Source organism: Furipterus horrens, unplaced genomic scaffold, assembly GCF_987537825.1.
Source record: "Furipterus horrens unplaced genomic scaffold, mFurHor1.1.pri manual_scaffold_9, whole genome shotgun sequence".
NCBI lineage: Eukaryota > Metazoa > Chordata > Mammalia > Chiroptera > Furipteridae > Furipterus > Furipterus horrens.
Genome location: NW_028327179.1, coordinates 37211337 through 37237443, shown reverse-complemented (window position 1 = coordinate 37237443; position 26107 = coordinate 37211337). Strand labels below are relative to the sequence as shown.

Here is a 26107-nt window from a genome sequence, read left to right as displayed (position 1 = left end):
AATATCCTAGGGGTAAGCCTGTGTATTGTGTGCATGTTTCTGTGATTTGAATAACTTGTTGTGTATCACTTAACCTTAGGATTTATTCATGAGGTAAAAGTGATTCTTGAGACGGTGGCATAGTTTTGTTTCTTTTCTTCTTTGGTTACCTATTATATGAGAAGTTTCTAATGTAGATAGTACATATATTCCTTTTGGGAACACAAGTAGGAAATATACTTACTTTTCAACTGTTCTAGATGGTGGTATACCAAAATCTTGTTGTATAGTATGACTCTCTTGCCTAACCTCAAAATTTTTGTTGAGCAGCTGCATTGGACTTGCACTCTGTTAGACCTAATATTCCCATACCTTCAATTTCTTCCCTTTTAATAGCTTCCTCCTCAAGACCTCTATATATAATTAAGCCTCTTGCATCTTTTAAAACAAATACAGTAAAACCTCCCTTGATCTCATGTTCCTACCTAACTGCTATATATAATCTTTATATCATCCAAACTTCTCAAATCCCCACTTTTATTCTTTCCATTCACTCTTCAACCTACTGACCAATTTCCAAATCAAGTTACCACTTCTTAAAACCAGTCATATTGAAAAGAAAAAGAAACAAATTTTTTTAAAAACTTATATTGGTTCAGGTATTCTTAATTTTCCCTTGAACTTGAACTATTTCTTCTGGCACTTCTCTTAGCTTTCCCATGGTTTTTATATCTCTGAGAGCATTCTTTTGTGGTCTGCTTTTCCCCCCCCTCAATCCTTAAATGACTATAATGTAGAAGGAAAATTTATTGAGGAGTGTATATAAAGACATGAAGTCATGAGTAGGATGGCACGTTTTGGAAATTCTCTGTATAATAGTGCAGGTTGATCGTTGAGTGAGAGAATGACAAGAAATGAAGCTGGAAAAATTAACAGGTTCAGATAAGAGTATAAAGGAGACTGTATAATGTATAAAGAATTTAGATTTTTACCTTCAAGGGTTTGGGAAATTATTGAGAGGTTATTAATAGGAGAATACCTGGCTGGGTTGGCATTTTGGAAAGATCCTCCAGTTGCCGGGAAAGGATATTTGCTGGCAAGACTAGCTATTAGACAGTGGCTGTTGTATTCTCTTGAACACTGTTTTCATTAAGAAACATTTTACATCGTGACTACCTCATGTATACATGTTATATAGAAAAATTCATAAAATCTTTGTGACTTCACATTTTTAATCAATCCTCATTTACATAAGATGAATAATTTGCAGAAAGGAACAAATAATTTACTTAGTATTTAAATAAAACTGCTAATACTTTATTTGTTTGGTTGCCTCATTTACAAGTAATAAAAAAATTCCAAATGACTATTTCCAAATTTTTGCAAAATGATGGGAGGATATTCCTTTATTGAAATATGCTAAATCGGCTTGCTACTGTACTTTGCAGATTATTTGGATTGTACATAGAAATGTATGAAAATTTAAACTCAAAAAGACATTTATGGATTCTGAATACACTTACATCAAGTATTCTGGGACGATACGTTTGTAATCAGGTGAAATGTTGAAGGCCTGCTTAAAGTAGTAACAGAAGGGGAGAGGAAGATTTGAAAGATAATTATTGAAAGGTTTCAGTGCCTAACCAGAGCCTTGAATGAAATCTACATCCCATGAGGGTTCAGATCATGTTCTATCTTTTTCAACACTGGGTTTTGCTTACACATGTCACCCCTATTGTTCATTTAGTATTCAACAATTACTCAGTCCTGTTGTGTGCCTGGCATTTGGGAAAAAAATTAAAAGCTGTTTCAGGTGTGAAAAAGATCTTACTTTTCTCCCCAGGCAAAAAGGATAAGAATACCAAATACTTTTATTAATTCAGGATGTGTAATCTGCCAACTTGATACCAGTACTTGCAGGGGCTTTTTTTCCCCTCAGTTTGCCAGAAACTTACTTTGTGGAGGATTTTTTGCATATACATGCTTGAGGAATATTGGTCGTCTTTTTCTTTTGATATCTTTGGTTTTAATGTTAGGATAATGCTGCCCTAATAATGTGCTGGGATGTATTTCCACTTCTGTTTTCTAGACAAGTTTTGGTAGAATTGGTTACACTTTCCAGATGTTAGGTAGAATTTATTAGTAAGCTTATCTGGGTATGGAATTTTCTTTGTTGGAAAATTCTCAAATATGAATTCAATTTCTTTATTAGAGGCAACTCAGGTTATTTATTGCTTCTTGAGTGCACTTTGGTAGTTTGTGTTTTTTAAGGAATTTGTACATTTTGTTAAAATTGTTGAATTGATGGCAAAAGTGTTTGTAATAGTCCCTTATTAAACTTTTAATAATTATGGGGTCTGTAATGATGTCTCCTCTTTCATTTCTTTCTTCTCTCTTTTTTTTTAAAGATTTTATTTATTTTTAGAGAGAGGGGAAGGGAGGGAGAGAGAAATGTCAATGTGCGGTTGCCTCTTGCTTGTCCCCCAACTGGACACCTGGCCCGCAACCCAGGCATGTGCCCTGACTGGGAGTCAAACTGGTGAACCTTTGGTTCGCAGGCCAGTGCTCAATCCCTGAGCGATACCAGCCAGGGCTCCTGTTTGATTTCCGGTATCATTCTGTGTTTTTGTTTTTTTTTTCTTGGTCAACCTGGCTAGTTTTATTAATTTTACTCATTTTTTCAAAGAACCACATTTGCTGTAAATTTCCTTTAAGCTCTGCGCTAAGTTGCATCCCAAACATCTTATGTTACGGTTTTGTTTTTAATATACAGACTATTTTTAGAGCAACTTTAGGTTCACAGCAAAATTGAGTAGAAGGTACAGATATTTCCCATATACCCCTGACAGCCTCCCACATTATCAACAACCTACACCATAGGGGTACATTTGTTTTTAGTTGATGAATCTGTTATTAGGTCGTCATTACTCAAAGTCCATAGTTGACATTAGGGTTCAGTTTGTCTTTGGGTTTAGACAAATGTATAGTGACATGTCTACCATCATAATATCATACAGTACCCTAAAATACAATTTCAATGACCTAAAAATCCTCCATGCTTCATCTATGCATCCCTCTCTATTCATCCCTACCTTTCCCACTTACCCCTTTGTACTGTCTCCATAATGTCACCTTTTCCAGGATGTCATATAGTTGGAATCATAGCATATGTGGCTTTTTATAATGGCTTTTCCACTTAGTAATAGGCATTTAAAAGTTTCTTCTTGTCTTTTTATGACTTGTTTGCTCATTTGTTTTTATTGTTGAAAATTCCATTGTCTGGATGCGTCATAGTTGATCTGTTCACTTTCTGATGTTCACCTTCCGAAAAGCATGTTGGTTGCTTCCAGGTTTTTGCAGTTATGGATATAAACGTCCATGTGCAGTTTTTTGCGTAGACATAAATTTTCAGCTCGTTTGGATAAATACCAGGGTGCATGATTGCTGGATCATATGATAAGAGCATATTTAATATTTTAAGAAACTGTTAGACTGTCTTCCAAAATGGCTATACCACTTATGATATGGGGTAGGCAAAAGTAGGTGTACAGTTGTTCATATGGAAAATGATACAAGAATAAACTTGAGTACTCACAACTGAAAATCTACTTTTTCCCACCCCTGTATAATGTTCCTCTGTCCCTGTTAGTATTTCTTGTTCCGAAGTCTGCTGTCTTGTATGGCCACTCCAGCTTCCTTTTCATCAGTGTTTGTGTGTTATAACCTTTTGATTCGTTTTACATTTAACATATCTATTTGTGGTATTTCCAACATGAGGAACATCTTGGACCTGGCATCTGAATGTCTTTCCCTCAAGAACTGATCATATTTTCCTGGTTTTTAATGTGTCAAACAGTTTTTGACTGTGTATTAGACATTGTGAATGTTAATGTTGTGTAGACTCCAGATCTATTTTAATAGTACTCTGGAGGAGGCTGATTTTGTTGTTGCTGTTACTGTTTTAGCAGCGAATCATCCAGTTTTGTTTAAACTCTCAGTTCTGTCTCAATTCGTGTGGCTGGTGGGTCTAATCACAGTTTCAGTTTTCAAAGAGTTGTATGGAGCTCTCTATTTGTTCTTCATATGCATCACTTATAGATTAGTATAAGACTTGGGCAGTGGTTTGAACCTTAGTTCCAATTTTCAAAGCTCTTGCTTTGTTTTTGTCCTTAGAATATGCAGCTTAGAGTTAAGCCTGGTACTTACGTGGATTTATACAGAATTAGGGAATCCCCTTCTCTAGTTTGCTATTCTCTATGGTTTCCCTTTCACTCTCCAGTCTGCAGTGGCCCTTCTCCTAGTTTCTTTGGTCAGAAAGTCTGTTTCACAATTTTATTTGCTTGTGGTACTGTTAAAATTGCAGTATTGTAAGTGGCGCCTACCCAAAGGGCAAAACTGGGAGCAAACAAAGAAGACATAATACAACCATTCTCTTTGTAATCTTGGACTGCAGGACCCTCTTTCCTGGATCTTTCTAGCGAGAAATATGAGGTTTATATATGAGTAGTAGTCACTGGCTTCACTAGTCCCGCCAACTCCATGATTAGAGGTCTAGCCTCAAGGCAGCATTGCAAAAGAAAAGGTGGGGGGATGGGAAATGTACCACCTTAAAGTTAGCCTCTCCAAGTTTTTACTTCCTTCAACAACGTGCCTGCTTTTGTTTACTTCTCAGTCTGCAGGTAGTTGCTTATTGTATTTTGCTCAGTTTTTAGTTGTACATAATTAGTGAGATTGATTGACCATATTGGATGTATTCCATCTTGACTGGAATTGATAGACTATAATAAATGTTTTAATAATTCCTTTGTCTAGTTTATCACAAAGATTCTGTTGAATAAGGGCATAAAAATAGCTTATGTGACTATTTGTAGATTATTTCACTATCTGTATCCTGTCCTTATTGGTTGATTTCTTTCTGTGAAGACAAAAATTATAGTTAGAATACAAGGTATTAGTTGGGTGTACATATTGTGAAAGAAAGCATTTGTATTACTAAATTTCATTCCATTGGTTAAAATCTTTAATCTTTTTGAATGATCATTTTATTTTGTTTCTTTGACTGAGATGATTTTAAAAAGCAATTTTTTATCCTCCCTCCCTCTCACAAAACCATAATAATCTGCCTTATTTTATATAGTTCTTTTCCTACATATAAAATTTGAGGGTATTGAGTACAACTGCAATTGCTATTTTCACTTGTGTTTTCAAACTCAGGGTTTTCGCTATATCATTTTTTTTTTTTTTAGGGGAAAAGAGTAGGTGTTGGCACACAGAAAATAAGAAGTAAGTATTTTGATATACTTAAATGTATTTGGTTTGTTTTAGAAAATAGAACATAATTTTCTTAAAAATCATGTCAACAACTCTTGCCCTGACCAGGTTGCTCAGTTGGTAGAGTGTTGTTCTGTACACAAAAAGGTTGTGGGTTCAATTCCTGGTGAGGGCACATAAGAGAGGCAACCAAATGATATTTCTTGCTCACATCGATGTTTCTCTCCCCATCTCCCCACCCCCTTTTCTCTCTGTTCCCCTCCCTTCCTGTCTCTAAAATCAATAAATTTATATCCTTGGTTGAGATTTTTTTTTTTTTTAATGTAAACAACTTTTTCAATGATTTATTCAGTAGTTCCTAGCCTTTTTTAGAACCTGAGCCCCAGTGGTACTCTGTTGGAAGCCTATGGATGACCCCTTCTCAGAATAATATTTTTTTAAAAATTATTTTACTAAGTGAATCAGTTACTGAAATTTAGTTCTCAGAACTTTTTAAATGAAATAGTGATGTACATGCTTTTATTACACATTAAAATCAAGCTCTAAAAGTGATTCTGATTACTATATAATTTTTAAGTGATGAGCATAAATGATGTTTTGAGATATCTGTAGCAATTAATATGTTTTAATCTGTATCTAAATTACCGTCACTGGTAATACTACTGTGCCATGTTGCTTATATGTAAAATTGGAGGAAATGTCAAATTTCAGTTAGAGGTTACCAAAAATGAAAGTTGAGTTTTGTTTTTTTTTCCTGTTACAGCTCTTGAGCCTCCTGAATTCGACTGTTATATCCCTTGGGGATCCATTTAGTTTAAGACTCTCAGATTGTATACAGAGCTGCTGTTATTTTGAAGTGGGTTGACATTGTTAAAAAAACCTCAACTGAGACATAAAACTTCTAATTGAAAGGAAATGACTAATGGGTATATAGATGGGTGGGGGTTTTGTTTGTTTTTGTTTTAGCCAGAATAGTTTTGTTCTAAAAAAATTCTGGATTTATAAATGTCTAACATCATGTTTTATATGTTTTCAAGCAGGTAGACTTAAAAAACCTTTTGTAAAAGTAGAAGATAGGAGCCAGTAAGTATCTAAGTTCAATTCCTATTATTTAATTACAATATCAAAAGAGAAAAATCTAACTAATTAAGGTATCTCTGTCAATACTGTTTGGTCCCTTATGTTAGGTTTATAGTATACTAATGTGCATGTGGCACAAGTTACAGAAAGTAGCATTAATTAATTTGTGCTTAAGTGCGGGGAACCGTTCCTTGTGGTTTCGGGAATTGTAACCCTGGCCATGAGCCAGACTTGCCCACCACTGACTTGTCTTTAAGTCTCAACAGCATACTGTAAGGCTGCGCAGTAGACATGACCAAAGGCCATTCAGAGGATTTCCATGGGAATTGGATTTTAAAAAATGCATATTATGTTTTAGAGTTTGCTCTGCTCTTCTTGTCTTTTAGTTAACTATAAACAATCTCCAGCAAGGAATATATGAAACCTTGCACCTAATGCCAGTGTGGCGTCAAGATGTTTAATAGACCCTGACACAGACTGGTCACTATGCCCTCTATATTGATATTTGTAATCTGTAATTGTCAATTGTAATTCAAGCGCCTAAAAGTAATTGAAGATTTATGAATTTTGACCTTATATTTCCCATGCGTACCCTTGTCAAGAAAAAGCGTAAGGGACAGGTCTTGCGCTTTCTCTGCTAGAGGGAACAGCCACCTCTCTTTCCCCCCAGAAAAAAAATATGGTGTCCTAGATAAGTTTGTTCTGCCGTGGTTGTGAAACCTCTGCCGGACAGAGTAGTTTCCAACCGAGCCAGGGCATCGGAGGCAGCTCCGCCTCACTTAAGGACTGAGTTTAGTTTTAGTATGTTACAGATAATAATTCCTTGAAATATCTAATTCAGAACAATCGAGACCAACTCATTTTTTAACATTTTCAATAATCATTCTCTGGGTAAATGCAGTACCGTTGGTTTATAATAACTACTTAACATTTGCTTCTGCATTAGTGAAAAAGAAATTATTAGGTTCTACTTGGAAATACAAATCTGAGTCAAACATTTTAGTTGGTAGTTTTCCTAAACTCTTAACATTTAATCTTAATGGAGAATAGGTATAAGTAAATTAAATTGGCATGGGAGAATCAGATTTCTTTCCATTTACTCAGACATATGTGATTACTGAATTAGACATCTGTAAGTCATTATCTTGGGTAGTCGCTGAGGTAATAAATGTGTGTTGAATGCTTCTGTTTATGAAATATTATGGGGAAAAATGCAATTCAAAATTAGGCCTAGAGAAGGCACCAATAAAGGGAAAGATATTCCATGTTCATGGATATGAAGAGTTCATATTGTTAAGATGTCAGTAGTTCCCAGAGTGATCTACAGATTTAGTGCAGTGGCTACCAAAATCCCAATGACTTTTTTGTGGAAAGAGAAAAATCCATCCTAAAATTCATATGGAATCTCATAGGACTCTGTGAACACCCAAATCAATCTTGAAGAGGAAGAACAAAGTTGTAGGTCTGCACTTCCTGATGTCAAAACTTAGTACAAAGCTACGGTCATCAAAGTAGTTTGATGCTGACATAAAGACAGATATATAGACCAGTGGGATAGAATAAAGATCCCAAAATAAATCTTTACATGTATAGTAAAATGATTGTTGACAAGGATGCCAAGATCATTCAGTGGGGAAAGAACAGTCTTTTTAACATATGGTGCTGAGAAAACTAAATATCCACATGCAAAAGACTGAAGTTGAGCCCTTTATACCTTATGTAAAATTAATTCAGAAGGGATCAAAGACCTAAAACTAAAATTCTTGAGAAAAAACATTGGGGGAAAGCTTTATGACACTGAGTTTGGCAGTGATTTCTTGGATATGACACCAAAATCATAAGCAACAAAAGATAAATAAATCGGATTACATCAAAATTATAAATTACTGTGCACCAAAGGCCACAACGAAGTGAAAAGGCAACCCATGGAATGGGAGAATTACTTGCAAATAATATTTAATAATCAACATCACTAATCATCCAAGAAATGCAAGTCATTACACTGCATTACACCTTACCCTCACACCCATTTAGGATAGCCACTACCAAAAAAAAAAACCCAGAAAATTATAAGTGTTAGTGATGATGCAGAGAAATTAGAACCCTTATACATTATTGGTGAGATTGAAAAATGGTGCATCTACTGTGGATATAACAGTATGTAAATTCCTCATAAAATTAGACATAATATATGACCCAGCAATTCCACTTCTGGGTATATATTCAAAAGAATTGAAAGCAGGGTCTTGAAGGGATACATGCACATATATTCACAATAGCCAAGAAGCAAAAGCAACCCAAATGTTACCAACAGTTTAATGGATAATGTGGTATATACCTACAATGGACTATTATTCAGCCCTGAAAGATAATGAAATTCTCTGATACATGCTACAACATGGAAGAACCTTCAGGACATTAAGCTAAGTGAAATAAGAGAAAAGACTTAATGATTCTGCCTAATGAGGTAATGAGAGTCATTAAATTCCTGGAGACCGGAAGTAGAATGGTAGTTGTCAGGGACTGGTGGGAAAGCGAGAATGGAGAATTACTGTTTAATGGGTATAGTGTTTGAATTTTGCAGGATGAAAAGAGTGGAGATGAATAGTGTTAATGGTTGCAAAACATTGAATGTATTATTTAATGCAGCTGAACTGTACATTTAAAAATAGTTAAGATAATAAATTTTGTTAAGTGTTTTACCACAATTTTAAAAAAATTTTAGTGTGTTAAAAAAATTGGAACCAGAATTGTGAAGGAAAATGAAACTGATTTCTATTGTTTATTTCAGATTCCAAATGATTACATAATTTTGAAATACATATAAAACTTCAAACGTGTTTTCTTTTATAATAAAGATTTTCATGTATTTTTCTTTTTATTCTTTTAGGCTATATAGACCATTTTATCTTCAGTTGTCCAGTTTGCCTTCTATAAATTATTCTGTTCAGAAGCCTTCCAGTCCATTTGATATAGATAAGACACCTAACAACCAAAAGCAAACTCAGGTTAAACTAAGGTTGGTTTAACCTTTAAATAATTTTCTTATCCTTTTAAACAAACATTTAAATAATTCAGGTAATGCCATGGCTGGGGGGATGTATGAAAGTGAGAGAGTGAGAACCTGATCATTTGTATGGTGTGCCCCTGTATATTTTTATTGCCCCTTGGCTAGATTTGAATTTTGAATCTCTTTAAGTGTGTCACATTTAGACACTTTAGATAGATTGAAGGGGGGGGGCATGAAAATATTAACAAATAATTAAAATGTGTTGTTTCTCTTAAGTGATCTGAAATAATCATCATATGGCAGAATCTGTTTTAATAGGAGGGGACTATAAAATTTTTAAATTATTTCTTATTTTCAACAGTTAATTCTTTTACCATGTATTTCCATCAGAATCCAAACAGATGGCGATAAGTGTGGTGGAATCCCAGTTCAACTCCAGTTGAAAGAGAAGAAAAAAAAAGGATATTGTGAATGTTGCTTGCAAAAATATGAAGATCTCGAAACTGTAAATGTGATTTTTTTGTTTGGGGGTCAATATTTCTAAAACTGAATAAATATCTGATTGTGGTTTATAACTTGATAAATGATTAGGTAGTATATATTTCTTTTTGATAGGATTATCTGAAATTTTAAGAACACAAAGTGGGGAGATTATATTGAAAAATCATTTTTATTCATTTGTTCACCAAATATTTATTGTATATCTGCAATGTAAGAGTCATTGCTCTGGACAAATGGCATTGAATAAAGAGACCTATTTCCTGCCCTTATGAAGATTACATCTATGAGGGGGAGGAGAAATAGGTAACCATGGGACAAAAGAATAATGAAATATATAGAGAACATTTAGATCAATGCTGTGAGAAAATATAAAGCAGGAATGGGGATGTTGCTATTTATTTAGAATTGACAAGGAGTACCTAACTGGTAAGGTCATATAAGTTAAAGATGGGAACTATTACAATTTGTAAACTGATTTAAGTTTTTTAAAAAAGCCTAGGTTTGAGTCCTGGCTTCTGTTTGTGTGACCACTGGGACAGTGCCCGGAAATGTGCTTTCTAAATGTTAGCTGTTATAATTTGAATGGTAATTTTTAAAACAGTGGATAGATTTATTTTTGGTACTTGGTTTTGATAGAAAATGGTGGAAAAGTTAAGAAGGTAATATTTTTAAATATGTGATTCATAAACTGTCTTTGTCTACTGACTCGTAATTGAAATTTGGTTGTTTTATAAACCAAAATATATTAGTGCTTTGTTTCAGTTTTTTTAATTATATTTTATTGATTATGGTATTACAGTTGTCCCAATTTTCCCTTTTTGTTCCCTTGCCACCCAACACCCCCCACTCACTTAGGCAGTCCCCATGTCCACAAGTCATGCCTGTTAAGTTCTTTGGTTACTCCATTTCTTGTACTGTATCTTACATCCCGCTGGCTATTCTGTAACTACCTATTTGTACTTCTGATACCTTCACCACTTCACATGCCTCTCCCATCTGGCAACCACCAAAGCCTTCTCCATATCCATGATTCTGTCTCTGTTCTTCTTGTTAGTGTTTTAGATTCAATTTTTGATAGATATGTATTTATTGCCATTTTATTGTTCATAGTTTTGATCTTTTCTTAAGTAAGTCCCTTTAACATTTCATATAATAATGATTTGGTGATAACTCCTTTAGTTTTTTCTTCTCTGGGAAGCTCTTTATCTGCCCTCTGATTCTAAATGATATCATTGCTTTGTAAAGCAATCTTGGCAGTAGGTCCCTGCTTTTCATGAATTTGAATATTTCTTGCCAATACGTTCTAGCCTGAAAAATTTATTTTAAGAAATCAGCTGAGCAGTCTTATGGGAACTCCTCTGTAGGTAACTAACTTCTTTTCTCCTGCTGCTTTTAAGATCTCTTTTTATCTTTAACCTTTGGCATTTTAATTATGATGTGTCTTGGAGTGAGCTTCTTTTCATCCATCTTGTTAGGGACTTGCATGTCTATTTCCTTTGCCAAATTAGGGAAGTTTTCTTTCATCATTTTTTTCAAATAGATTTCCAGTTTCTTGTTTTTTTCCTTCTGGCACCCTTATGATGTGAATGTTAGAACACTTGAAGTTGTCTCCCAGACTGCTTGAACTGTCCTTGTTTCTTTGGATTCTTTTTTCTTCTTTTTTTTTTTATAATTTGCTTATTTGTTTGTTTATTTTATTTTTAGAGAGAGGGGAAAGGAGAAAGGGAGAGAAACATCACTCTGTGGTTACCTCTCACTCTCATCCCCACCTGGGGACCTGACATGCAACCTAGTCATGTGCCCTGACTGGGAATTGAACTAGTGACTCTTGGCTCGCAGGCCGATGCTCAATCCACTGAGCCACAGCAGCCAGGGCTCTTCTTGTTGTTCTGATTGCTTTTTAATTCCTTATGTTCAAAATCATTGATTTGATTCTTGGCTTCATTCACTCTACTATTGTTTCCCTGTAAATTGTTCTTTATTTCAATTAGTGTTTACTTCATTTCTGACTGGATCTTTTTTATGCTGTTGAGGTCCTCACTAAGTTCCTTGAGCATCCTTATAGCCAGTGTTTTGAACTCTGCATCTGATAGTTGTATATCTTTATTTTGTTTAGTTCTTTTTCTGGAATTTTGATCTGTCCTTTCATTTGGGCCATGGTTCTCTGTCTCTTCATTTTGGCAGCCTTCCTGTGTTTGTTTTTCTGTATCAGGTGGAGCTTCTATGACTCACTGTCTTGGTAGCGTGGCCTAATGTCATAGGTGTCCTGTAGGGTCCAGAGGTACAACCTCCCCATCACCCAAGCTGGGTACTTGAGGTGTGCCCTTCAAATGGGCTGAGTACACCTTCCTCTTGTAGTTGAGCCTTGATTGCTGTTGGCAAGTCAATTGGAGGGATTTACCCAGGCCAGTCAGCTGCAAGGACTGGCTGTAACTACTGACCACCACCCTCTGCCCTCCATGGAGGATCAGCTGTGCAGGAGCGGGGTGGTGGTGCTCCGATGTGGTCTGTAGCTGTCCACTTGGTGTGTAGGCTCTGGGGTTTTCCATGTGGCGCAGGCCAGAGTTAGCCCCCACCTGTGTTTTGTGCTGGGCTATAAAGCAATCTGAGGTGGTAGCTGTAATACTTATGCTGGGCTTGGAGATTCCCAGGTGAAGCCAAGCTGTGACTCTTGGCTGGCTGCTGCTAGTGCAGTGCCTACAGCTGCTTAGCAAGAGGTATGGGGACTGGAGGCTCATTGAGGCTGGCTGTTGCTTGTTTGAGAGGATTTAAGAAGTTGTGAAGGAAGCGCCAAGATCAGCCATTCATATGGAGAAATCTCTTTTTTAACAGCTTGAGTGGGCCTGTAAGTTGAGTGGGTCTCAGGGTATCTCCAGGTTGGGGCAAATAGTGTTAACCAAGTTGGTGGAGTTTCAGATATGGCACCCACTTGCTGAGTCTGTGGCTTTCTCGGGGGAGGGTTCAGAAACAGGACAGTGGCCTTTCTGTCTGAGAGAAAGCCATCCCCCAGCTCTTGCTTTGATGCCAGACACTTCAGTTCCCTCCTTTATGCCAGTGGTGCCTTTCAAGCTGCTACCGGGGTGCTGGAGCTTAGAAATAGTGAGTCTGAGTAGGTGAGTCCATGTGTGGGTCCTGTAAGAGGAACTGCTTGGGGCTCCAGCAGTTTCTTCCACTGACTCAATCCCCTGGTTTTGCAACCAGAAGTTATGGGGACTTATTTTTTAGGAATCCTGATGTGGGGCTGGGTCTCCTCACTCCCAAGATATCCCTCCTGAATTCTTATCCACCACACATGGGTGTGGGACCAGCTCCTACATGTCTGGATGGATGTGGTTTTTTTAATCCGTAGTTGTCAGACTTCCATTCAGTTTGATTTCTGATGGTTCTGAGTGATGATTGTTCTATAATTTAGTTTTAATTTTCATGTGGTTGTGTGAGGAGATGAGCCGTGTTTACCTGTGCTGCCATCTTGACCAGAAGTCTCTGGTTTGTATTCTGTTAATATAGTAAAGGAGAAGAGTGCAATTAATTTAAAATATTTTTAATCAGAAGCTAAACTATCTTAGAAATATTTCCCCTTACCAAAAATTATTTTGAAAATTTAAATTAGATTGTCCTTAAATTCTATTTTGCTGTTGTTGCAATAGAATAATATGGAATGGATGTTTTTCTTAATATCAGTTTGTTCTGATTTGATACTCAGAAAGTATTGGAGCTGGAAAACAAACCTTAGTCACTAGTTGCCACAACAAAGGAAAATTAGTGAAAGTAGATGTTGGGATTGATGTTTAAAAAAAAATTTTTTTTTTTTTTTTTTTTTTTTACTGTTTTTTCATATATATGCTTCTTAGTCTGTATCAATGCATTTGTTTAAAAGTTTGGATTACTGGAGATTAAACAATAACAAGTCATACATATTCTCTACCCTTAATATGTCTTATGTCTGGCTGAGAAAATAGATATAAAACATGTATTTGCAAGTGGGATGAGTCATAAAAATGAAGTATAAAATGCAGTGGTATAATGAGGATATGTAAATGAGGGACACAGAAGGCTCAGCTGAGAAAGTGACATTTAAATCAACACAGGATAAGAGATAGGTGGAGATAGAGGGGTAGGGTTAGGCTGTTTTTCTAGTTTTATTTCATTTATAAATTATTTTTCCTTCCTAGAACATGAATAAACCGAATCAGTACTTAGAGAGTTAATGTTTTTTTTTAAGTTTTAATTAATTTTTATTAACATTACTGGACATATATAATTTTTATGTGGTAAATTTTGGGAGGAAAGAATGAATACATATGTATATTCCAGAATATAATTGACCCTTGAATAACGTGGGTTTGAACTGCGCAGGTCCACTTATATGCACAATTTTTTTCAATAAATATATTGGAAACTTTTTTTTGAGATTTCCTTCCGTGAAGTAACCGTATTGCTGCTTTGTTATCAATGCATGAATCATTGTACCTGTAAATAAATAGAAGTATTTTTCATATTATCTTTTTATCTTTGATGTCTATTATTAATAATTTATATAACAACTACACTGTTTTGTATAAGACAGTGTTGATGTAGGTACTAACAGACAATGTGTCTTGTAAACAGATAACATAAACATACAGAATATGTGTTAATTGACTGTTTATATTGGTAAGGCTTCTGGTCAACAGTAGGTTGTTAGTATTTTAAGGGAGTCAAGGTTATACTCGGATTTTCGACTGTGTATGGGTTTGGTGCCCCTGAACCCCAAGTTATTCAAGGGTCAACTATACTGTGTTTTTTGTGACAACTGGAGAATTTAACTTTTGGAAATACAATCAAATCCTTACAAGTTAAAATTATATGAAACTAGGGAAACAGAAATGAGGTTCTTCCATAATCATCTTGCTATAGGTTTTTAGCTGTAAGTCCCCGATTAGCTGACAGACCAATGATAGAATTAATTGGAGATCCCATCTATTCAGGAGGAACTTTGCTTCCTGTGAGTTTTATTCCAATACACTGAACTTGTTTACTTTTGTTCTTGACCATTCTTAAGATTGAGAGTAACGCAACTTCTCTGTATTCTCCATTATAAGCACTGGGTAATAGAGTCATTTGCTCATTCGTAATGTACCCCAGTTACAAATCTTTTTTTTTTTAACTTCACAGCATTCGTTGTACTTTGTGTGTTTAATCTACCTTATAGCTTCTTGTTTTGGTTTCTTGTATGATAAATTATAACATTTCATTCACTGAATATTTTATATGCCCTACCTTACTTAGTGGTAATTGTATAAGGATAAAATAAAGTAGTAAAGGGAAACGTGTTTTGAAAAATATTAGTGCACTATAAATGTAAAGTGTTAATTGTTTTTCTCCATCTTTATCTTTATTTTCTGATAATAGCTCGTTTGTTTTCAGTTACATTGAAACCACAAATCAATACTTGACTTTTCCCACTGAAAAACGGAAGACTATAAACAAAAGTAAGGTTGACCCTTGAACAAATGGGTCTGAACTGCACCAGTTCTGAAATATGTGGATTTATTTATTTATTTTTTTTTTTCAAGAAATACCTGTACTGTTTTTGATCTGAATTGGGAGTCTCCGGATGCTGAGGGCCAACTGTATGCATTGATCTATGGCAGTTTATATAGGAAACTTGTGCCTTTTCGAATGTTGGTAGATCTAGGGGATATTGGACTCAATATCCTGCAGATGTAGAGGGACAGCTGGTGTAGTAATACGTGGATTTTTCAACTGCACGGGAGTTAGCTTCCCTAACCCCTGTGTTGTTCAAGGGTCAACTGTAGTTTGGTGGTTTCTCAGAAGTTACTTTCATTTTATTTCTTAACATCCTTTGGAGTAGTTATTAGAAACCTAATTTTAGGGGCAAGTAAATGTTAGAAAATCTGAACAGAAAGGCATCTTTGGTTTAAAAGTATAATTTTATGATTTATATACTTTTTTGTTTTGTTTTAGCATCTCCTAACTGAGCAACACAGAAACTTTGCACAGAGTAATCACTATCAAGTTGTTGATGATATCGTATCTAAGTTAGTTTTTGACTTTGTGGAATATGAAAGGGGCATGCCTAAAAATAAAAGGTAATTTATCTGCCTAAATATTAAGTTATACTAGAATATTAAACTATTTCATTAAACTAAAACTAAATCCAAAGTTTCCTGCTCTCAAAGGATATGTATTTTGAGGATGTAAAGCTGATTACTTCCTCTCTCCTCTCTACTACCAAAAGTGCTTACCTTTTTACTTTGAGAGTCCTCTTCTTAACATTATAGTCTAGAGAAGGGGTTGTTTTATTTTTTTAATTAAAGAACCAGATACTAAATATTTTAGGCTTTGAGAACCTGAGAACCATAAGACTCAGCTTTGTCATTGTACAATTAAAGCAGCCACAGACATTCTGTAAATGAATGTGTGTGGCTGCGTTCCAATGAAAGTTTACTTAGAAAATAGGAGACTAGATTTAGCCCATTGTGCAATATAGTTTGTCAACCCCTGTTAAACCATGAAGTTTACCATCCAGTTGGACTAAAAAAGCTAGAATTTTTAATTTTAAGTTTTAAGAAGCCTTCCTCCACTAAACTTTACTAAATGTTTCTGCTTAAACTCTACTTGCCAATAATAATTACTAAAGGTACTGACAGGACTTGTAAACATTGCGTATAATGCTGTTCAATGTACAATAGCTGCATATCAACAAAATGATCCTGTTAGATTATGTGCATAAATCTGAAATAAAAAGAAATGCTTTTCATATGGATATACCCTAGGATTTGTGACAACTCAGTAGCTTATTCAGTCTTTATGTCTGTTCTTAGATTAATGTTAAGGCATAAAGATTAGTATCGTTACTAAGCTATAGCTTTTAAACATTAACTAGAAGATTTTTTTGACTGTATCTAGGTAGAATAGTTCCTAAGCCTCATATTTCTGTAACATTCAGAATGGTTGTTTATGATTGATTTAAAATATGATATTTAGAGAGGAGACATATTTCCAACTATTAAAATTATATGGACTACTGTAAAAATTTTGAATTTCCTAAAAACTCAATCTGCAGCAAAATTCTGAACTAGTTACTTATATATAAGTAGATACTCCTTAATCAATTATGTTATTATCTGTACAGTTTTAATCTCTCTGGGCAAGTCATCTAAACATCTCTAGATTTTAAAGGAGAGAGTGGAGTTAGTGTTTTTATATCTTTTTATCCTCCGTTTGTTCAAAAGGAGTCTTAAATGAAAGTTAAACAACATAAATATAAAAGGAACCATTCTGGTTTTGAAGGGGGAGGTAGAATTCTGTATTTCTCTGTGTTATCTGTGACATGTATAATGTAAACTATAATTAGTAAGCTGTTAAGTTTCTCCCTACTTGTGTATAATTTAGGATTGTCTAATATAAATTAGCATGTCAAGGATACCAAGGGGCTCCATGAAGAAGAGGATTTTAGTTCAAATATGTGTGAATTTTAAGGATTACTAATTTGGCATCTCTAGACATATAAAGATACTTGCTATGGTATTAGATATTTCAGACAAATATATATAAAAATATGTTTCTGCCTTAGGTTTCCCAATAAATGCTCATTTCCACATTGCTAACTAAAATAAAGAGACAACATTAATGTAATTCAAAGCATAGAAGTTAGGAAATTTTTCAGGATATGAAAAATTTAGTAAAAGATCCAAATCTCTTTACTGTTATCTTTCTTTGATTCGTATGATAAAAATAGTTTTAAACACCAAATTCAAGATGCTCGTTACCTCTGGAGGAAGGGAAGATTGTGGATTGGAAGGGGGTATACTAGAGTTTTCAGCTGTATCTGTAAAGTTTTATTACTTTAAAAACATGTAAAACGAATTTGACTGGATACTAAGATTTCTGTATTTTTGTAATATTGCCTAAGTTAAATAAGTTTAGTAAATAGTTTTAAAAGGTTTTTACTAATTTAATTTTTAACTAAGAAATTTTTTATAGCAATTTTCTTTCTTTTTTTTCTATAAAGATTAAAATACAGTGTTGGATCTTTTTCTCCTACTACTGCAAATATCCTGAAAAAGTCTGAACCAAAAGAAAAGCTAGAATTGCAACCTACTTCTCAGAAAGACTTCAGTGAAAATAACGTACAAATGATTGAGCAGAGTTTTCAATGTGAAGAAACCCAGCAACCTGAAGAAAAGTTTGTGTTTATTTCAGAGCACATCACTTACTCTTCAAATAAATGGAGAGGACTTGATGAGAAAACAACTAATAAATGTTCCATGTTAAATCCATCTGAAAATGACATAAAACACAATTTTACACATCTACCTCCAGATAAAAATGAACAAGGATGCATTCTTGATGTTTCTAAACATAAGTTAATTATAAATGAAAATGACTTGGAAGAAGTAAGAACAGATCACAGCCTAGGTAGGCCACAGACATCTCTACAAGTTTCTAATTTCAATATGGATAATAGTGCATCTCAACCAAAACAAAAGTCAGATACCGTGCTTTCTCCAGCAAAGGATCTGAAGGAAAAGGACCTTCATTCAATATTTGGACATGATTCTGGTCTGTTAGCAATAAGCAGTTCACGGGTGCACCTACCTGTTGAGGCAAACACTCCATCCCAAAGTCGTCCTGAGGAATCCAATGAATGTGACATTAAAAATATGGACAGCCTGTCTTCTGGTAAAATTTGTCGAAAAGTGAAAATATTATTAGGAAGAAATAGTAAAGAAAATCTGGAACCAAATGTGGAATTAGATAAGAAAAGGCCTGAATGTCTTACTACACAAGAGGAAGACAAAATTTGTAGTTCACAGTCTCTACTGGACTTATTTCAGACTAGTGAAGAGAAGTCAGAATTTTTGGGTTTCACAAGCTATACCGAAAATGGTAGTATATGTGATGTTTTTCATATTTGGGGGAAGGAAGATTCAAATAGTCTGTTGTCAGTGTTTTCCTCTTCCCCTTCAACTTCTACGTTTACTGGCTTTTAGACTTTAAAAAAATAAATACTTTTTAGGTGTCATAAAGATCATATTCTTGAAATTTTTATAAATGTCTATAAAAATTCTTGAGTTTTGTTTTTTGTTTTTGCCAGTTTGTTTACAGAACCAAATGTTAACAGTAAAGGTGATGTTTGCCTTTTTCTATAGAACTGAATACCTATTCTAGAAAAATCATAGAATAAACTGAGGACTCTATCTGACTTTACATACTGGGTTGATGACTGCTTTTTAAGAATTATGAGTAAGTGCTTTATGATACTGAAAACTAATTTCAGGTGAAATTTTGAGAATATAACATTATATAATATAACATTATAAATTTGGATATTCTTATTATACCTATTGCCTATTAAAATAAAGTCCCATGATAACATGAAAGTATTGCTTTTAAAAACCTAAATTTTATACAAGAAGGAAAAAGTATATTTCTGTGTTGGATTCTGGAAATGATTATCAGAAACATTGACTTAGTTGGACCACACACATATGTTTGCACTTACAGGTTAGGTTATTTGTAGGTTAGGCAAGTAAAAGCCGTGAAGGAAAACGACCAGGCTACTAAATGGAATAAAATAAATTTTCCACTGTTCTTAATTAGTTACCTTTGGAAATAATTTCTTCCAGAAACTATTCTACCCCATAATTTAGTATCAGGAAATAAAAGGACGGCATTGAACAATAGGCATACATTTTGGAAAAAGAGGATTGCCTTTGATCAGGCACTTGGTGATTCAATAATTAGAGAAAATTCAAATATAATAAAAATTTCAACTGTAGATGCTGGAGGCATTGGCCTTTGAATATGTTCTTACAAGAGTCAGGCATTTACAGCTAAGTTTTTCACAATACAAATTATTGCTATTGAATATTTATATGAATGTGTTGTCAATATAAACTCATTATCAGTCTTAATTTTAAAAGTTCTATGGCTTCCAATCCTATCATGTGCTTTGATGTGTATACTATGACCATTTGGACAATATCAATGAGAAATACTTTAGACAGCTTTATGATTCATACCAGTAGAGGATCACTGAAATATCCTTTACATTGCATACACACAAACGTTTCCATTGTAAATTACTACTGTAGCATTTTCAGTCACAAATTCATATGTGTACAAAGGGTATTTAAACTTGTTCTATGCTCCTTGAACTTTAGAGTGACTTTCTCCAATTTGCAATGGCACTGTTTGCCCCCACAATAGTTCAGAGTTATTTTGCTTTAATTGTATTTAATACGGAGGAAAAGGCTTAAATTGAACCCTTTCAGTAATTAAAAGTTGTTAAACTTTATATTTTGACACTATTTTAAAACTATTATTTTGAACACTGGGCTTTGAAAACATCCTTGCCCAACCCCCACCCCAAATCTTCATAATGAGTATTATACTTAAAAAAAAAAGCTTACATTTTAGTTTATTTGAAACAATGCTATAAATTGTACCAGGACCACCGCATAGAGTTTATGGGGGTCTGCAGCAGGTAGTGTAACCGGGCAACAAGGTTACAATCATGTAGAGGTAGGAATACTTTGTCCTCATTTTTATCAAGGAAAGGCCACCTAGTCAAGGTGCTTTTAGGATTGGTCTATCCAGACAGGGTGTTTTGTTTTTTAATTAACTTAAGCATTTAGTTGTGGTATGGTTTCCAGATTTGTTCACAAAAGGACACTTAACTCTTTAATGTAGCAAGGCACCTTCAGAAATAGGAATCTTCCAAGATCCTCAAGGGATGGTTAGAAATCTCTTGGTTTGCTTGATAGAAAGGGACATGTTTTGCCAAAAGTGTCTTCACAGATCCTAATAAGCACATGAGTTCTTTGCTATCAAGAGCACTGAAAATGAAAGATGTTGGGAAAGAAAATAAGGCAGCCTAATTACTTTAAGCTAAGGGCGACAGTCTGTGTAGCATTCAAAGTCTGGCTGTATCTTTCCAGGAATAGCCAGAAACAATGGCAGGGAAGACTGGTTTCGTGACTCAAAATGTTTATTTTTCTAAGATGATAATTGTGGCCAAAGGTGTATTTTACACAAGTCAATAAAATATTTTAAATGGCCTTGGAATGTTTCCCTGCCTAGATTAGTATATCAAAATAATTTATGGCACCATATTCATGCCATTAATTCCAGTGCTTGTATTTTGTAGAGAACCCTGATAAACATCAATACAAAATATACCTTTAAAGAGGTACAGAAAACAGGATTATATGTGTAAAACTTTCACCTAAAACCATTGAGCTAGAATCCTTATTTCCAAATATATGGGATTATTTTATATTATCAGCTAAGAATTGGGTTTTTTGTTTTTTTTTTTTTAAAACACTGGTGCTTAGGGTAAATGTGTAGTTAATCGTAGTCGTAGGCAGCCGTCCGTCTCGAGAGACGATGGTGTAGCTTCTTAAGAGTCTATCTGCACCGCCGAGAATGACTGTGCAGTCCAACTCAGGAGTGACACGGTATCTGTCTCCTCCCGTGTTGAATCGACATCTTGTGATGACGCTGGAGTGTCCTCTCCAGTGAAGCTGAAGCTACAGAGCCTGGGCAGGGTGATATGGAGGGTCTACTGTTGCCCATGCAGCAGACCCCCCCTCTCTTCGCAGCTGAAGGGTCCAAGGGAAAGACGGAGTCAATACAGCTTGGCTTCAGGTGTAGTTAATACTAGACTGCTATCTAAAGACTATATTAAAATGTTACATTAAAATGTCAATTTTTATAAGTTTAGGTTTGACTAATGTGAAATCAAACAAAGTTTTACACTCTTCAATTGGAATCCTCCAATGCTATGTTTAGTAGAGTGTTATTGTAAGGACAACAAACCTTTTCTTATAGTAGAGGGACAGGTTTTTTAAGTATAGTAATGAATATAAACTAAAACCTTGCTGGGCTAGCTCGATATACCATGGGTTTGCCATATTACAAGGTTTAGAAGATTGCTGACCACAAAGTAGATTGCTCAAGAGATAGTAATTGCGTCCAAATTACCTTAGGTAAGAGCCACTATAGATGTGTTGGCATTAAAAGAGGCTATTACCAATAATATAATACATGAGCCATGTGCTGTAATTCCATTATTTGCCATGGAAAGTGGGTGTGGAAATAGGAGAAAGAATGGCATAGTACAAAGAATTAGATCAAATGAAAGAGTAGTTTAGCCTTTTAGCTGCATTAGTTTTAGGGAATGATTAATGATTTTACACAAAAAAATGGTATAGCATCCATGACTGCACAAGCTCCAACCAAAAAGTTGCTCATTTTAGATAAAGAAGCAGCATTACGCCCACCTATTTACCTGGGCAAATTAGTGCACAACTAAGGTTAAAAATCAGAATGTAGGCCCTTGCAAACAAGACCATTAATCAGCAGCATTAATTTTGTAGGCGGTATTACAGGGAAGTAGCTCACATAAAATCCCATGCCAAAAAATAAATAAAGGAATCTAGGAAGCTCTGAGCAATTAGATGCAAAAATAATTTGTCAGTGAAATGTATTAAGGAAGAAACCAATATGCCAGTTTTGAACAGTGGGAAAATAGAGTGTGACCAAAAAAGACTTGAACAGTAAGAAGAAACCAAGAATCAGATTAAGACGTAGACATACACAGCCATATCTACTGAAGGATGTCACAATTCCTTCATGAAACAGTAAGTCAAAAGCATTCAAGTTCTGTCCTTGAGTGGCTCAGTGTGTTGAGCACGGGCCTGCAAACTGAAAGGTTGCAGGTTTGATTTCCAGTCGTCCCATGCCTGGGTTGCTGGCCCCGGTGCCTGGTTGGGGGTGTGTGGGGCATGCGAGAGGCAACAATTGATGTTTCTGTACCTCTCTTTCTCCCTCTCTTCCCCTCTCTCTAAAAATAAAATACATGAAGTTAAAAAAAAAAAGATACATGTTCTATTCGAAAAAATAAGTCCTATCTCCAAAAATAAGAAATGTTATGGAGGAAAAAAAAGTATCGAAGTTCTAGTATATTAGTTTATTTTACTTAGTTGTGCTTAAATGTGTCATAAATTGTGTTTATCTTTTGTATTGTAGTGTATGTTCAATTGTCATCGATATACTTGCTGACTTCAAATCTCAAGTTAAATGCTTACATGATTATTAGAAATGGGTGAACCCTGTCAAATTATCATATTTAACAAAACCAAGAAGGCAACATCTATAGAAGTTCCCTTTTAAAAGCTTTATTTTTGCTTTGTTTTTAAAAATAACTTGTAACAGCAAAAATTGTTATGTAATATACATATATATAAGCTGTATGTTTATGTACATTCTAAACACGCATAAGAAAGTTTTAAAGGATAAAATAAATACATGCAATGTTTTTAAAATGTTTTATTTTAGTGACAGTACCAAAACCATTTTGCTTTCACCACCGCCCCCCCAATGCCATTAAAATAGATATATTTATTTTATTTTTTGGTTTTTTTAATTACCGTTGTCCCATTTTTTCCCCATTGCTTCCGCCCACCCAGCCCACCCCTTTTCCCACAATCATAGCCATTAAAATATTTTACAAATACTTAAAGGACCCGGATAAAGTAACTAGATGGCTAGGTGTTTATGCTCTCATTAAAAAAAAACTTTTTTTAGTTTACTACTTAGTGAAAATTCCACTTATTTACATGTTTGGTTTTTACTGTTGTCATCTCTCAAAACAAAAGCACATACTTAAATCCTAAAGGAAGAATTGCATTATTAGCTCTCTTTGCTAAAACATGATAATTTTTCTGTCTCATCCCTCAAGCATGCCAAATTTTCATTAAAAAGTACCTAGTAGATTTCTATATTTCTGAGATCAGTCGGTAGTTTTAAATTAATTAGAAGATATTGACACATTTTCAGTAATAAACTCACATGACAATGAACAAGTCCATTTTCAAAATGCTCTCATATCATGACCATTTCAAAAGCAGTTTATTTTCTTATTAACAAACATCTTTAACTTTGAAGGGATAAATTAAGTGGGTTTTTAAAAAAATACTCTTTTGAGACTCCTCAGAACATTAGTTGCATTTAGTAGTAATGCCAGAAAATCTTTTTCTTTTCCCTCTCTTAGCATTTTCAAACAGTATACAAATTGAAACTGACAGTTCACCACAAAAGCTGTAAGCGCGTGGAAGGCCTCATTGTAACTCATCACTGGTTGGGTTCCCACAGGAAGTGGACTCTTCTGAAGCTTAGCTTGCAGGATGTTCCTAAAGAGTGCCTTTGGACACCAGTTGACCCCACCCGGAGCTTTTCAGAGTTGCTGAATATAACTAAGTCATTTAATGTGGGCCATTCCAGGAAGGAGCATAACTGGGGGCAATAAGGCTTTGCCCTGAGAATCCTTGAAGAAACTGACAGCTGAAAGCTGTCTAGAGTCGGTACTTCCAGCAGGGGTTCCAGAAGCAACAAGTCCTTATTAAAGAGGGGTGGGATCAAAGTTCCCTGCCAGGAGAGTGGCTTTTCTTGTCCTCCTGGCACAAGAAATGCAAAGTGGCCAGGTGGTAGTTGCAGCTTATAATTCAGGAATTGCTCAGACGGGGAGCAAAAATTCCAAGGGTCACAAAACTAATGACAAATAGGGCCACTCCTATTGTTTCCACCTATTGGTTCCCAGACATACGAGACATAGTACCATGTAAATGTTCTGACTCAAAGTGTATACCGTGTCCTAGAAGATGGTACTTCATCCTCAAAAATATCACCTCCAAACATCCAAGGTGATGCTATAGCTGTGCCTTTAACAGGCCATTACAGTACTCTTATCACTCAGGCAGCTTCTGCGTGATTCAGTATGGCATAAGACCTATGGGTCACCTGATCATGGACCCACTCCCACACCTTTGTCGCCTAGTGAAATACAAAATTATGTTTGATGCCATTCCAATGATTCAAACATCTCTAAACCCTCCAAAAGTGATGGTGTGAGCAAGAAAGACAAACTCACACCTGGATGATGTCTATGCATAGTTGGCAGTTGTGGCCACATTATGGTTTTTGCCCTGTGGTCAGGTGTTCTCTCATACATCATCATCGTATAAACCAAACTTTTCATTTTTTAAAAAGTACATAATTTTCCACTGAAGATGTCATGGCTTTATTTTAAAAGCCCCAAAGCTTCAGTTGTGATTTCCCATCGGGGTTTGCCATAAACTCCAGTTTTCCTCCCAGTGATACCTCTGGAACGTTGGAACCTGCCTGATGTTATGGCTGCAGAGCTCTTTTCTGCTCCCAGCTGATGGCATTCACGCCACTGCATCGAAGCAGTATTCCCAGTTGAAATCTACTGCCTCTATCATCTGAAGAGACCTACCAGGAATTATGCTTCCTTCTTCATGTTTGGGAAGTTCAGCATGCAATAATTTGTCCTTTACTTAGGTGAGGTTTCCTGGCATACTCCTGGTCACTGATACTCCAAAATTGTTGCTAATGTGGCAGGTCCTTGAATCTTCTCAGGGTATATCTCTCACCCTCTAGAGAACATGTGTCTTATCAAAGTTTCCAATGTTCTAGCAACTTCCTGCTCATATGGTCTGGTAAATATGTTATCGATATAATGAATTAAAGTGATATTCTCTATGGCATCCTCTTCAAATAGCCTTGGGTTAAACTACAAATGTATAGTATAATCGTTTCCCTATGAATGCAAATTGCTTCTGATCCTTTTTTTCTAACAGGAATGAAAAATATGCATCTGCTAAATCAATGGCTCTATACCGTGTAACCAAAGCCATGTTCATTTTCAATAGAAAAGACACCACATCTGGCACTGGAACTGCAATTGAGGATACCACTTAGTGCAGTTTGTGGTAGTCTACTGTCATTCTTTATGACCCATATGTGATTATGATGTAAATTAACCACTTTCAGATATTTAACAGAGGTAGTAAATTCTCCATCGCCACTACAACCACTACCACCACCACCACCACAACCATGACTGCAGGTTAAGATTGTTTTTGATTTATTATTTGGCTGAAGGATAAAGGCAGGTTCAGAGGTTCCCACTTGGTGTCTTTTCTTTTCCTTCCTTCCTTCCTTCCTTCCTTCCTTCCTTCCTTCCTTCCTTCCTTCTTTCCTTCCTTCCTTCCTTCCTTCCTTTCCTTCTTTCTCTCTCTTCTTCCTTCCTTCCTTTCTCTCTTTCTCTTTTTCTTTCTTTCTTTCTTTCTTTCTTTCTTTCTTTCTTTCTTTCTTTCTTTCTTTCTTTCTTTCTTTTTCTTCTTTCCTTCCTTCCTTCCTTCCTTCCTTCCTTCCTTCCTTCCTTCCTTCCTT

General features: G+C 35.2%; 1 protein-coding gene across 1 annotated transcript in view; it reads left to right on the top strand.

Annotated features, from left to right (window-relative positions):
- DBF4 (DBF4-CDC7 kinase regulatory subunit) overlaps positions 1-19174 on the top strand; it is a 29351-nt gene extending 10177 nt beyond the window's left edge. Inside the window, exons 7-12 of the mRNA XM_090286705.1 lie at positions 5226-5262; positions 6288-6333; positions 9221-9349; positions 9731-9845; positions 15809-15933; positions 17859-19174. Of these exons, the coding sequence (XP_090142831.1) occupies positions 5226-5262; positions 6288-6333; positions 9221-9349; positions 9731-9845; positions 15809-15933; positions 17859-18840 (1434 nt within the window). The 3' untranslated portion in view covers positions 18841-19174. The remainder of the gene's footprint in view (positions 1-5225; positions 5263-6287; positions 6334-9220; positions 9350-9730; positions 9846-15808; positions 15934-17858) is intronic.
- Positions 19175-26107: the final 6933 nt, after the last annotated feature.